This window comes from Rhinopithecus roxellana, chromosome 17 (genome assembly GCF_007565055.1).
Source record: "Rhinopithecus roxellana isolate Shanxi Qingling chromosome 17, ASM756505v1, whole genome shotgun sequence".
NCBI lineage: Eukaryota > Metazoa > Chordata > Mammalia > Primates > Cercopithecidae > Rhinopithecus > Rhinopithecus roxellana.
In genome coordinates this window covers 10871212-10884277 of record NC_044565.1, presented here as the reverse complement: position 1 = coordinate 10884277, position 13066 = coordinate 10871212, and the positions used below count along the sequence as shown (strand labels likewise).

The following is a 13066-nucleotide window of genomic DNA, read 5'->3' as shown; positions in this document are numbered from 1 at the left end:
GAAACCCTGTCTCTACTAAAAATACAAAAAATTAGCCGGGCATGGTGGCGGGCGCCTGTAGTTCCAGCTACTAGGGAGGCTGAGGCAGGAGAATGGCGTGAACCCGGGAGGTGGAGCTTGCAGTGAGCCAAGATCGCGCCACTGCACTCCACCCTGGGAGACACAGGGAGACCCCATCTCAAAAAAAAACAAAACAAAAACAAAAACAAAAACTAGATTTTAGTGACTGACTAAATGTGTGAGGTAAAGGAAAGGGATATAAAATGATTATCAGATTTCTAGATTAAACAACTAAATGAAAGTTTGTGTTATTAACCAAAACTGGAATTAGAAGAAAAGCAACCAATTTGCAAACATGATAAATTAAGTTAACAAAAGTTAATTAAATTAACTTTTGGGCTTGAGTTTGAGATTCTAGGGAGTATAGCGCATCAGGCTTCCAAATCTGATCCTGTCCCTCCTTCAGAAACCCTGCTGTCTACCGGGCATGGTGGCTCACGCCTGTAATCCCATCACTTTGGGAGGCCAAGGCGGGCGGATCACGAGGTCAAGAGATCGAGACTATGCTGGCCAACATAGTGAAACCCGGTCTCTACTAAAAATACAAAAATTAGCTGGGAGTGGTGGCATGTGCCTGTAGTCCCAGCTACTCAGGAGGCTGAGGCAGAAAAATTGCTTGAACCAGGGAGGTGGAGGTTGCAGTGAGCCAAGTTCACACCACTGCACTCCAGCCTGGGTGACAGAGTGAGACTCCATCTCAAAAAAACCAAAAAACAAAAAAACCCTGTTGCCTACTGAGAACATCCAAATCCCTGTGCTAAGTCAAAGCCTTTCAAACCATCTGTCCGCCCCATCTTTTACTGTTCCAACCAAATTCTCCACTCTGGTCTCACTTTAGTAAAGTTCTCTCAACTTTTCCTTGTTTTACTGTCTTTGCTCACACCGTCCCCTCCATCTATAAAAAAATATTTTTTCTTTTCTTTGAGATGGATTCTCCCTCTGTTGCCCAGGCTGGAGTACAGTGGTGTGATCTCAGCTCACTGTAACCTCTGCCTCCCAGGTTCAAGTGATCCTCCTGCCTCAGCCACCCGAGTGGCTGGGATTACAGGTGAACACCACCACGCCCAGCTAGTTTTTTGTATTTTTGGTAGAGATGGGGTTTCACTATGTTGGCCAGGATGGTCTGGAAACACGGACCTCAAGTGATCTGCCCGCCTAAGCCTCCCAAAGTGCTGGGATTACAGGTGTGAGCCACTGGGCCTGACTTTTTAAAAATTTTTTTAGACAGACTCTCACTGTTCCCCAGGCTGGAGTGCAGTGGCATGATCACGGTTCACTGCAACCTCGACCTCTCGCGCTCCAGATATCCCCCACCCACCATGCGGCTAAATTTTTTAAAAACATTTTTGTAGAGACGGGGGTCTCACTATGTTGCCCAGGCTGGTCTCGAACTCGTGGGTAATAGCAATCCTCCCATCTCAGTCTCCCGAAGTGTTGAGATTACCGGCACAAGCCACCGCGCCCGGCCTCCATAACATCTTTCCCCAACGAACTCGTACCCACTCCCTAATCCTCACCTCAGAGACCCTTGCCTGCTCAATTCTATCCACTTGGAGCATCTGTTACAGCAGGATCATCCTCCTGGTCCCCTGCCCCTCACTTGCCTACGATCCTCAAGGGCATGGCCGGAGACTACAACTCCCCAAAGCCTCCAGGGCCCCGTCTGGCGCTCACCCGTCGCCGGTTTCTGCACAGCTGATTTTAAAAAGGCGTGACCAAATTGAGCAGGACTGGGGGAAACTGGGGGTCGCTTTTACCTCTTCGCGGTAATCCTCTGGACCAAATTCCTTGCAAAGTTTGGGTACAGCAGCGACCTCCAGTGGGCAACTGGGCCGCAGAGGGCAGTCTACAGGAAAGGAAGGCGGAGCCTCGTCAGCGGGCTTGGGATAGATGGGCTTGAGTCCTCCCTACTCCACCCTCGACTCTCCGCCCTCTGCCCTCTGCATAAAATCCTACTCGAAACGTTCAAACCACAGGTGGACCGAAGAGGGGCTACCTGTGCCGTCCTAGACCCTCTCTGGTCTTGTCATACTGCTCACCTAGCTTGATCCTCTCCACAGCCTTCGGAATCGGCGCCATCGCGTCTACAGTGACCCGGAAGTGAAAGATAGTCTAGTATTTGATATCAGCCAAAGGGCGGGGTGGGACAGAGAAGGCGGCCATCTTTGTTAGGGGCAGAAGCCTCCCATTACGGAGTACGAGAGGGTCCATGAAGGTCCCCGCGACTCCTGGACTGGAGAAAACGGCTCTTGGAATGGGGCGAAGTCCGAGCTACCGTGGGCGTTGGTTCGTGCGGGGAAGTGGGAATCGCTAGGTTCGTTCCGGACCCGCCGCCCCATGGCTCGGGCGTCTCGCTCTGGTAGCCTGCCTCCACTTGTTATCGTGACCCCACTGAGGGCGCAACCCGGGGGCACTGGGGAGGAGCAGTGGGAGAGAAGGCAAACAGGCGCTCTTCGCGGGGAGGTTCACGGTTGGCCGGGCGGAACTTCTGGAGGGACGCCGTGGTGGCCGACGCCGGCGGGTGTGAGCGAGGATTATGAGGCTGATGCTGCGGGCTGGAGGCGAGGGCCCGCAGGTGGCGGCCCGATCCCTCCCGCGCTGCAGCGTCTCCGGGCCGTGTTGCTGCGGCTGCTTCGCGAGCGGGAGCAGCTCCTCCAGGCCCGAGACTGCGCCTGCCACCTACAGGCGGCTGTGCGCCTCATGAAGACCCTGAGTCCTGGCTCGCCATCCGGCGGCCCTAGCCCCTTACCCCAGTGGTGCCGCGACCTGCAGCTGCACCCTTCCCAAGGGGCAGTCCTGCAAATCGGCCTTGGGGAGACTCTCGAGCCGCTGCTGCTAGCGCGCCCCATCGGACTAGCCGCCCAGTGCCTGGAGGCTGTCATCGAGATGCAGCTTCGCGCTCTCGGCCGGGAGCCCGCCAGCCCAGGCCTGTCATCCCAACTTGCCGAACTTCTCCTGGCACTTCCCGCCTATCACACGCTACAGGGAAAAACCTTGAGCCACGTCCCGGGGGCTGCACGTCCTTTCCCCACGTCCCGTGTGCTCCGCCTCTTGACGGGGGAGCGGGGTTGCCAGGTGGCAAGTCGGCTGGACGAGGCGCTCCGGGGATCGGGATTGAGGGACCAGCTCCGCAGGCAGTGCCATGAGGAGCAGGATCTGCTACCAGGGCTGCTGGGCCTGGTGGGGGGCGTGGCGGGTTCAGCCAGCTGTGAACTACGGCTTGGAGGGGCTGGAGCCTTGTGGAGCCAATATTGGACCCTGCTGTGGGCAGCCTGTGCTCAGAGTCTGGACCTAAATCTGGGACCTTGGAGGGACCTCAGGGCAACAGCGCAACAGCTGAGTCAGGCACTGGGTCAGGGTGAGTGATGGGCTTGGGTGGGCGTTTGGGAAGGCTGGGGTCTCTTCCTTCCCCCTGGCAAACTCACTCACCTTCCATCCTGAAGGCAAAAGCAGACCCTTTAGAATGAACATCCCTGGGTTCAGACTGTATCTTCTGAACTTTCAAGGCGAAGTCTTGCTTTCCACCCCAGTCCTGGTCTTGGAGGAAGCATGCCTTCTTCCCTCATCATTGAGTGGGCAGGGGTTGTGGAAAGTGAGACCTTGTTTTCAGGCTCCAGAGTCATTTCTCCCACTAGCATCCCTGCCTCAGGAGTGTGAGAGGGAGCTGGCTTCCTTGTGTCACAGCTTACTTCATCAGTCGCTTATCTGGAGCTGGGACCAAGGTGAGAAGAAAGGGGCACTGGGGGTGACATAAGTCCCAGGTTACCACTTTCCCACCACACTATACTCTCTCATCCTCAGGTTTCTGCCAGGCCTTGCGATCAGCTCTTGGGGGTCAGAGCAGCCTTCCCACATCCTCTCGCACTGCTGAACTTTTGCAGCAGCTCTTTCCTCCTCTCTTGGATGCCCTTCGAGAGCCCAGGTTACGAGTGATTTTCTGCCAGCCTGCAGGTGAGACAAGGGGCTGGGGCTGGGGAGACAAAGCAGTTGAGGATATCTCTTTTCTTTGTTCTGAAATCTGCCTCTTCCCAAAGGTACTCAATGACCCCTAAGATACTCACTCTGCTGCTCAAATCCCCAGATCCTGCGCCTGTCGCCCTAGGTCTCTGTACCCTGCAGACCACCTTGCTTTGGTTCCTGGGCAGAGCTCAGCAGTACTTGGCAGCATGGGACCCAGCTTCCTTCCTGCTCCTGATCCAAAAGGACTTACCTGTGAGTGCCTGGGGAGTAGGGAGGGGAGCAGCCTGAGCTAGGCTGAGCCCTCACTTCCTGTTTCCACCCAAAGCCTCTATTGCATGAGGCAGAAGCTTTGTCTCACCTGGCCTCAGAGGAAAGCTTAGCTCTGGAAGTGGAGCAGCAGCTGGGCCTGGAGATCCAGAAGCTGACTGCACAGATCCAGGTGAGAACAGGGGCCTTAACAGGGGCAGTTTAAGACCCTGTGTTCTGTGCCAAGTATCAGGGGTGGGAAGAGTAGAGCATCTCAGTAACTTGGAATCTCCTTGGAGTCTCTGCTAAGTTTATCTTTTTTTGCTCTGTTCATTTTTTATTTTTTGTTCTCTTTAACTTTTTTTTTTTCTCTGAGACAGGGTCTCACTTTGTCACCCAGGCTGGAGTGCAGTGGCACAATCTCAGCTCACTGCAGCCTCTACCTTCTGGGCTCAAATGGTCCTCCCACCTCAGCCTCCCTAGTAGCTGAGACTACAGGCTTGTGCCACCACACCTGGCTAACTTTTGTATTTTTTTTTTGGTAGAGATAGGGTTTCACCATGTTGCCCCATCTGGTCTTGGACCCCTGAGCTCAAGTGATCCACCTACCTTGGTCTCCCAAAGCGCTGGGATTACAGGCATGCGCCACCATGCCTGGCCCCTTTAACATTTTACTATGGAAAATTTCAAACATGTACAAATGTAGAGAGAGGTATATAATAGACTCCCATATGTCTATCACCAAGCATTTAACAATTATCAACTCATGGTCAATTTCATCTGTGTATCCCCTACCCTCTCCCCAGTAATGCCAGACTCTCGTTTTGTGATGGCATCAGCAGATCATTGCCTCGATTCATTATTTCATTAGAGGTTGTAAAGGGGTAACATTTCAATTCTCATCATTCCTACTTCATTTATGAGTTGGATTACTCCTATGAAGAAAAACTTGCCTTCATGAATGATTTGGTTCCTCTTAGGTATATTTTAAAGAGAAAATTCAGGATACATGATTGCATCTTTCTCTTTACTTACCAGTTATCGGCACATTTCTCCTCTCTTAGAAGTTTAATTTGTATTTTTATTAATGCTTTGGGAGACCAAGGCAAGAGGACTGCTTGAGGCCAGGAGTTTGAGACCACCAGGGGCAACATAGCGAGACCACCCTAAGCAACACAGACCCCTATCTCTACAAAAATTTAAAAATTTAGCTGAGCATGGTGGCATGCACCTGTAGTCCCAGCTACTTGGGAGGCTGAGGCAAGAGGATCGTTTGAGCCCAGGAGGCTGAGGCTGCAGTAAGCTGTGATAGCCACTGCATTCCAGCCAGCCTAGGCAATACAGTGAGAGATCCTGTCTCAAAAAATAAAATAATGCATGTCTGTAGTTTAAAAAGTGAAACAGAATATTATTTTATAAAACTAATGAAAAAATAGCACTTTGTTTCCCCTCACTCACCTCTGATTTCTGTTTCACAGTAGTAACCTTCATCCATGTTTGCCTGTTTCTCCTAACATTTTCTTATATATTTATGAATAAAGCCATTATAGTTTTTCTTCCCCATTTTGTACATTTATCTGTTCCTATGTCAAAGATGTCTGGTTTTTGTTTCCCTGCTCAGTTTTCTCCTCTTTGCCCTGAATAGGGGCATGGCTCTAGGGTTCAGTCCTTAACTCTCTGCTTTTCTCTCTGTATTCCTGCTTACCCACAGTGTCTTGGGTCCCAGAGTTCTTTTTTTTTCTAAGACAGGGTCTCACTGTCACCCAGGCTGAAGTGCAGTTATGTGATCTTGGCTCACTGCAACCTCCACCTCCTGGGCTCAAGCAATCCTCCCACCTCAGCCTCCTGAGTAGCTGGGATCACAGATGTAAGCCACAATGCCTAGCTACTTTTTTTTTTTTTTTTTTGAGAAGGAGTCTCACTCTGTCACCCAGGCTGGAGTGCAGTGGCATGATCACCACTCACTGCAATCTTCACCTCTTGGGTTCAAGTGATTCTCCTGCCTCAGCCTCCTGAGTGGCTGGGATTACAGGCACCCACCACCACGCCCGGCTAATTTTTGTATTTTTAGTAGAGATGGGTTTCACCATGTTGGCCAAGCTGGTCTCGAACCCCTGGCCTCAGGTGATCCACCCGCCTCAGCCTCCCAAAGTTCTGGGATTATAGGTGTGAGCCACCCTGCCCAACCAATGCCCAGCTACTTTTTTTTTTTTTTTTTTTTTTTTTTTTTTTTTTTTTTTTGTAGAGACAAGGTTTTGCCGTGTTGCCCAGGCTGGTCTTGAACTTTTTTAAAAAACTTTTTTGGGAGGCCGAGGTGGGTGGATCGCCTGAGGTCAGGAGTTTAAGACCAGCCTGACCAACATAGTGAAACCCCATCTCTACTAAAAATACAAAAAAGTAATGGTATGGTAGTGGGGGCCTGTAATCCCAGCTACTCGGGAGGTTGATGCAGGAGAATTGCCTGAACCCAGGAGGCAGAGGTTGCAGTGAGCCGAGATAGTGCCATTGCACTCCAGCCTGGGCAACAAGAACAAAAACTCTGTCTCAAAGAAAACAAAACAGGAAACTTTTTTGGCCAGGTGCAGTGGCTCACACCTGTAATCCCAGCACTTTGGGAAGCCGAGGCAGGCAGATCATCTGAGGTTAGGAGATCAAGACTGGCCTGGCCAACATGGTGAAACCCTGTCTCTTCTAAAAATACAAAAATTAGCTGGACATTGTGGTGCACGCCTGTAACCCCAGCTACTTTGGAGGCTGAGGCAGGAGAATCACTTAAATCTGGGAGGTGGAGGTTGCAGTGAGCCGAGAGCATGCCATTGCACTCCAGCCTGGGCAACAGAGTGAGACTCAAAAAATATATATATTTGTTTAAATTAAAAGTTTGGCTTGTGACACAGCCTCAGGAGATCCTGAAAACATGTGCCCTGTTCTTGAACTCTTGAGCTCAAGCAATCCACCTCCTTGGCCTCCCAAAGTGCTGGGATTACAGGCATGAGCCACCGCGCCTAGCCTGCTCCCAGAGTTCTAGTCAAACATCTGCATTTGCCTGTTGGGCATTTCTACCTCAATTTACTGCTATCTACTTAAACTCAACATGCCCTAGAGCTGGCTCATCATGAGTACTGCACACAGTGACGGTCATAGAGCCCTGAGGAAGGAAGGCTATAGTGGGCATGTGGTTTACAGAAGGCTCCATACATGGCCTACTGCTGGAAATGGTGGCTGGGAAGCCTCAGAGGAGTGGCTGGGGTTACTGGAAGTGGGCAGTTTGTCAATCCTTGGGGGAGTAGCAGAGAGGTGGCCTTACCAGAGCAGAGGTTCCTTTTGTGGGTATGTTCACCGGGGTTGGGTGTGTGGGTAAAGTAGTAAGCAATTTGGCATCAAATTGTGGAAGGCATGAACACCAGGCCCAAGAATTTGGGCTTTACCTCATGAGTGATGGGGTGACATTGTAAGAGCAGAAGGGCAGTAATCCCAGCATTTTGGGAGGCCAAGATGGGCGGATCATTTGAGATGAGTTTGTGACCAGCCTGGCCAACATAGTGAAACCCCATCTCTACTAAAAATACAAAAATTAGCCGGGCATGGTAACGGGTGCCTGTAACCCCAGCTGCTCAGAGGCTGAGGCATGAGAATCAGTTGAACCTGGGAGGCAGAGGTTGCAGCGAGCTGAGATTGCACAACTCCACTCCAGCTTGGGCAACAAGAGTGAAACTCCGTCTCAATAAAAAAAGAGGCATTATAAGTTTTCTCCCTGTTTGGACTGTAAGATCCCAGTGGTTCGGGGAGAGACTGTCACATACTCTGCACCTTGTATTCCCTTAGTGTTGAGTACAGAGGCTCCTAACAAAAGTCCATTGACAAAAGGGTAATTTCCTTGACATAAATAAGGAAGGAGAAGGGGATTTGCATTTACTGGAGAAGAGAAGAAGATTTTGGATTTAGACAGGTTGTCAGATGTGCCAGGAGCCATATGGGCTCCACTCCATGTCTACCCCCCACCCAGGTCTATCCTGTCTTCAGGCTCCCTGGCATCTACCATTTCTTTACAGAGCAGCTGTCATTAACCACATTTATTAGGGTTCCTCTCCCTCAAGATGGGCTGTAGAGCAGAAACCAGCTTTATTGCTGTGTTCTTTCCCTCCAAAAACAATCTATCAAACCAAAGAAACAAAACCGGCATATAGGTCTTTTCTTGCTATATTGCTCTGGAGTGGGCTGTCAAGAATAATAATATATAATAATAATGCCCTTCAATGTAAGGACATTCCAAAACTTCCTGAGTCTCAGAACATTCAAATAGTCATTGCTTCTGGTCTACATACAGTTATTGTCTTCCTTTTGTAGGTGATAACCAAAAGATCATTGTAGGCTGGGTGTAGTGGCTAACATCTGTAATCCCAGCACTTTGGGAGGCAGAGGCAGGCAGATCACCTGAGATCAGGAGTTCAAGAACAGCCTGACCAACATGGCAAAACCTTGTCTCTACTAAAAATACAAAAATTAGCTGGGTGCAGTGGTGCACTCCTGTAGTCCCACCTACTTGGGAGCCTGAGGCAGGAGAATCACTTGAACCTGGGAGGCAGAGGTTGCAATGAGCCAAGATCACGCCACTGCACTTCAGTCTGGGCAACAGAGCAAGACTCTATCTCAAAAATAAAAGGTCATTGTAATTCCCCTTTCTTCCCTCAACCTCTGGCCCATTGCAGATCATACAATCCCTCTCTCTGGCATGTACTCTGTGTGTTGTGGGGGTTGGGGCAGGGTATGTCTTTTTCCTTAAAGCTCCTGTATAATAAAATTAACCTCAAGGATTTTCCATCTTTTGAACCAAGCTGGGGAGAGCAAGGTAACCCTAGGACAATTGTTGATAATTTGAGTCCAGACCTCTTGGAAAACCCAATGACAACTATGGCATTGCTCCTCAAAAAATGGCCAGGCATACACAACTATGCAACAATTCTGGGGTTTTATGGATGTCAAGTTGGACATAGAGCTCCTTAGATATGCAGGTTCATCATAATTTGACAAGCCCCTTTTACTTTCTCCCTATCCCTACAGCTCCTGCCTGAAGAGTCACTACGTCTCTTTTCTCAAGAATGTCATAAACAAGCCATGCAAGGTTTCAAGCTCTACATGCCACGGGGTCGGTACTGGCGGCTTCATCTCTGTCCTGGTAACTCCTCATCCCAGCTTCTCCTTCCAGGGTTCCAAGGGGGTAATAGTGTCTCAGCCCTGCCAAATCCCAGTTCCCCTCCACTGTCTCCATCCTTGTCCTCAGCTTCTGTTCCCTTCCCTCCTGAAATCCTACCCTCTTCTCCCAAACACTCCATTTAGGAGTTCAGTGGATCTCCACAGCCTTATATTCTGTCTTCTCTACTCCAGAACTTCCCAGTGCTCCTAGTGAGTATGCTGGTTTAGTGGTCCGCACCATACTGGAGCCTGTGTTACAAGGATTGCAAGGGTTGCCACCCCAAGCCCAGGCCCCTGCCCTCGGTCAGGCACTGACAGCCATCGTGGGTGCCTGGCTGGACCACATTCTTACCCATGGGATTCGGTTCAGGTCAGGAGTAAAGGCGGAAGTGGCAGGGGGTGAATGGAACAGGGAAAAGGAAGGGGATAAGTGGGAGAGGCAGGAGGGTCAAGTGGCCATACTGTACCTCTGCCTTCAGCCTGCAGGGAGCGTTGCAGCTCAGACAAGACTTTGGAGTGGTCAGGGAGTTGCTGGAAGAGGAGCAGTGGAGCCTCTCCCCTGATCTCCGCCAGACGCTTCTTATGCTCAGCATCTTCCAGCAGCTGGATGGAGCCCTGCTGTGTCTGTTGCAGCAGCCCCTGAGCAAGTCTCAAGTCCACAGGAGGCCCCCCTGTTGCTGTGAGTCACTCCCCTTCGCTCACCGCTTTGTGTGTCCCAAACCCTATTCTCACCATTGATCTGGCTTCGGTATATCCCCACCAGCCACCTGCCTTCTGCTTCTGCCTTACCAGGTGCTTGTCAGGAGGTCCAGACCATGGAATTGCCCAGCAGCTGCCTCAATAGCCTGGAGAGCTTGGAGCCCCCTCTCCAGCCTGGAACATCTCCAGCCCAGACAGCTCAGCTGCAAAGCACACTAGGGGGAGGGGGACCTAGCCTGGAGGGCTACCTAGTGGGAAATCAGCAGGCCTGGCTTGCCCTCAGGCAACACCAGCGACCCCGTTGGCACCTGCCATTTTTTTCCTGCCTGCGAACTAGTCCTGAATCCTAAGGAGCCTGGGACCAGGAGCCAGAAAGTTAAGAGCGCCCCATCTCTAGCTGGAAAAATCCAGACATTTGGAATTACATATTAAGGAAGCCTAGAACTGGAAGCTTGGAGGAAAGCATACTGGAGAATAAGCTACAAAGAGCCTGGGCTTAAGTATCCAAGATTAGGGGCTGGGCACAGTGGCTCACACCTGTAATCCCAGCACTTTGGGAGGCCAAGGCAGGCGGATCATGAGGTCAGGAGATCAAGACCATCCTGGCTAACACAGTGAAACCCAGTCTCCACTAAACATACAAAAAAGTAGCCGGGCGCGGTGGTGGGCGCCTGTAGTCCCAGCTACTCAGGAGGCTGAGGCAGGAGAATGATGTGAACCTGGGAGATGGAGCTTGCAGTGAGCCCAGACTGAGCCACTGCACTCCAGCCTGGGTGACAGCGAGAGACTCTGTCTCAAAAAAAAAAAAAAGAAAAAAAAGAATCCAAGATTAGGCAGGGCATGGTGGCTCATGCCTGTAATCCCAGCACTTTGGGAGGCTGAGGCGGGTGGATCACCTGAGGTCGGGAATTCGAGACCAGCCTGACCAACGTGGAGAAACCCTGTCTTTACTGAAAATACAAAATTAGCCAGGCGTGGTGGCGCATGCCTGTAATCCCAGCTACTCAGGAGGCTGAGGCAGGAGAATCGCTTGAACCTGGGAGGCAGAGGTTGCAGTGAGCTGAGATTGTGCCATTGCACTCCAGCCGGGGCAACAAGGGTGAAACTCTGTCTCCAAAAAAAAAAAAACAAGATCACTCCAGCATCTGGAATCCAGAATAAAGAGCAAGACCACAGCCTGGAACCTGAAGGTCAGCACCCTTGGGAGGTTCAGGCCTAGTTCTCCATCACTGAAGACATCTCAGGGATAAAGAGTTGAGTGCTCGGCCGCACACGGTGGCTCACGCCTGTAATCCCAGCAATTTGGGAGGCCGATCACTAGGTCCGATCAAGACCATCCTGGCTAACGCAGTGAAATCCTGCCTCTACTAAAAATACAAAAAATTAGCCGGGCGTGGTGGCACGCGCCTGTAGTCCCAGCTACTCAGGAGGCTGAGGCAGAAGAATCGCTTGAATCCTGGAGGCAGAGATTGCAGTGAGCCGAGATCTCGCCATTGCATTCCAGCCTGGGCGACAAAAGCAAAACTTTGTCTCAAAAAAATGAAAAAGAAAAAGAAAACAGGCTAGAATGCACTTCAACTTAAGTCCTCGGAGCCAGGCTAATTCATGGGGAACCACAGAGGTGTAATAGGCATTTCTACACCTGGATCAGCCCCAAGGACTGTATTACCCTGTACTGCCCTTCCTATTACTATTTTCAGTCATTTACGAATATTAGGCTGTAGTACTTTCACGCTGAAGCTTTGGCTATTCAGAGCTCACTGTGTTTAATCTTCAGTTACCTGAATGGTGTTCACCTTCTGGTGTGGGTCATCCTGGCTTGTGTTAGTTCTCTCTCTTGGGAAGGAGCCAGGACTTCAGATCGAGTTAGCCTAGATCTGGCCCAGCAGGGTACAGAAGGAGAAAAGCTGAAGAAAACAGGCGTATATTCGTGCCAAAAGGTTTTTGGCGCCATTTATTTATGGCTTTCACCATCGTATGAGAGGACTATTAATGATAGGTTGTATTTGCTGACCGCCTACTTTGGGCTCCCCCATGCATTGTGCCGAAACCACCTCTCTCCTTCCTGACTTCCTCCGCCTGGGCTGGGGAGCCCTGAGCTGCGGTTCGCAGGCCGGCTTGCCTGCCGACGGCCGGAAGTCTCTATCCAGCAGAAGCACAGCCATTCACGGCCTAACGCTATGCGACACTTCCGCCTGCACGAGCTCTTCCGGGGTGGAGGTCACCATGGCAGCTGCCTTGGCTCGGCTTGGTCTGTGGCCTGTAAAGCAGGTTCGGGTTCAATTCTGCCCCTTCGAGAAAAACGTGGAATCGACGAGGTACGAAGGGGAAGTGGGTAGAAGCGGGAAGTGGTGCGCCTTCCTTCAGCCAGGGCTTTAAGCCCTCAGCCTGGCGCTCACTCTGTTTTTCCACCGTAGGACCTTCCTCCAGGCGGTGAGCAGCGAGAAGGTCCGCTCCACTAATCTCAACTGCTCAGTGATTGCGGACGTGAGGCACGACGGCTCCGAGCCCTGCGTGGACGTGCTGTTCGGTGGGCTTGGTGGAGAGACGGGCAGGAGGGGACAGCAAACAGCCCGCGCGCCCCTAAGCCCCAGCCCTGCCGTCCCTCCCTATCTGACTCGTTTGTTTCTTCCCCAGGAGACGGGCATCGCCTGATTATGCGCGGCGCTCATCTCACCGCTGTGGAAATGCTCACTGCCTTCGCTTCCCACATCCGGGCCAGGGACGCGGCGGGCAGCCGGGACAAGCCGGGCGCTGGTACTGGTTGCTGACAGCGTCAGAGAGACCAACAAGATGATTTTAGCGTGGACTAGGACACTTAACCTAAGAAGAGTTTCACTTAATCATTCAAATCACTATCTGGAGGGCCACGGAGCGCAAAATAAAATGTAAAACCCTGCTACCACAA

General features: G+C 51.3%; 3 protein-coding genes across 12 annotated transcripts in view; 2 read left to right on the top strand and 1 right to left on the bottom strand.

Moving 5' to 3' along the window:
- The window catches only part of TTC31 (tetratricopeptide repeat domain 31), a 19632-nt gene extending 17385 nt beyond the window's left edge, over positions 1-2247 (bottom strand). For all 7 annotated transcript variants that reach the window (XM_030921690.1, XM_030921693.1, XM_030921694.1 and 4 more), the window contains exons 1-2: positions 2100-2247; positions 1818-1906 (exon numbers count right to left, since the gene is read on the bottom strand). In XM_030921690.1, the coding sequence (XP_030777550.1) occupies positions 1818-1906; positions 2100-2139 (129 nt within the window). In that variant the 5' untranslated portion in view covers positions 2140-2247. The remainder of the gene's footprint in view (positions 1-1817; positions 1907-2099) is intronic.
- Positions 2198-12211, top strand: CCDC142 (coiled-coil domain containing 142). 4 transcript variants are annotated; one of them, XM_010379251.2, is made up of 9 exons: positions 2198-3418; positions 3696-3782; positions 3862-4011; positions 4163-4272; positions 4346-4459; positions 9328-9442; positions 9652-9829; positions 9939-10138; positions 10252-12211. In XM_010379251.2, exons 1-9 carry the CDS (start codon positions 2398-2400, stop codon positions 10506-10508), a joined length of 2232 nt encoding a protein of 743 aa, XP_010377553.2. In that variant the 5' UTR covers positions 2198-2397; the 3' UTR covers positions 10509-12211. The 4 variants fall into 4 exon arrangements, with proteins under 4 accessions (XP_010377553.2, XP_010377552.2, XP_030777548.1 ...); XM_010379250.2 differs by having other exon boundaries at positions 4142-4272; XM_030921688.1 differs by having other exon boundaries at positions 4142-4272; positions 9328-9412; positions 10252-10808.
- On the top strand, positions 11246-13066 carry MRPL53 (mitochondrial ribosomal protein L53). Its single transcript, XM_010379252.2, has 3 exons — positions 11246-12476; positions 12576-12688; positions 12796-13066. The coding sequence occupies exons 1-3, from the start codon at positions 12193-12195 to the stop codon at positions 12927-12929; spliced, it is 531 nt and encodes a 176-aa protein (XP_010377554.1). The 5' UTR covers positions 11246-12192; the 3' UTR covers positions 12930-13066.

Excerpts from the sequence above, each read along its gene's own strand:
- CCDC142 (XM_010379250.2), top strand. The coding sequence starts at position 2,398 with ATGGCTCGGGCGTCTCGCTCTGGTAGCCTGCCTCCACTTGTTATCGTG. Across the intron at positions 4,273-4,345 it reads TGATCCAAAAGGACTTACCT|CCTCTATTGCATGAGGCAGA; the intron begins GTGAGTGCCTGG and ends TTCCACCCAAAG. Across the intron at positions 10,139-10,251 it reads CAGGAGGCCCCCCTGTTGCT|GTGCTTGTCAGGAGGTCCAG; the intron begins GTGAGTCACTCC and ends CTGCCTTACCAG.
- MRPL53 (XM_010379252.2), top strand. The coding sequence starts at position 12,193 with ATGCATTGTGCCGAAACCACCTCTCTCCTTCCTGACTTCCTCCGCCTG. Across the intron at positions 12,477-12,575 it reads AAAAACGTGGAATCGACGAG|GACCTTCCTCCAGGCGGTGA; the intron begins GTACGAAGGGGA and ends TTTCCACCGTAG. Across the intron at positions 12,689-12,795 it reads CTGCGTGGACGTGCTGTTCG|GAGACGGGCATCGCCTGATT; the intron begins GTGGGCTTGGTG and ends TTTCTTCCCCAG.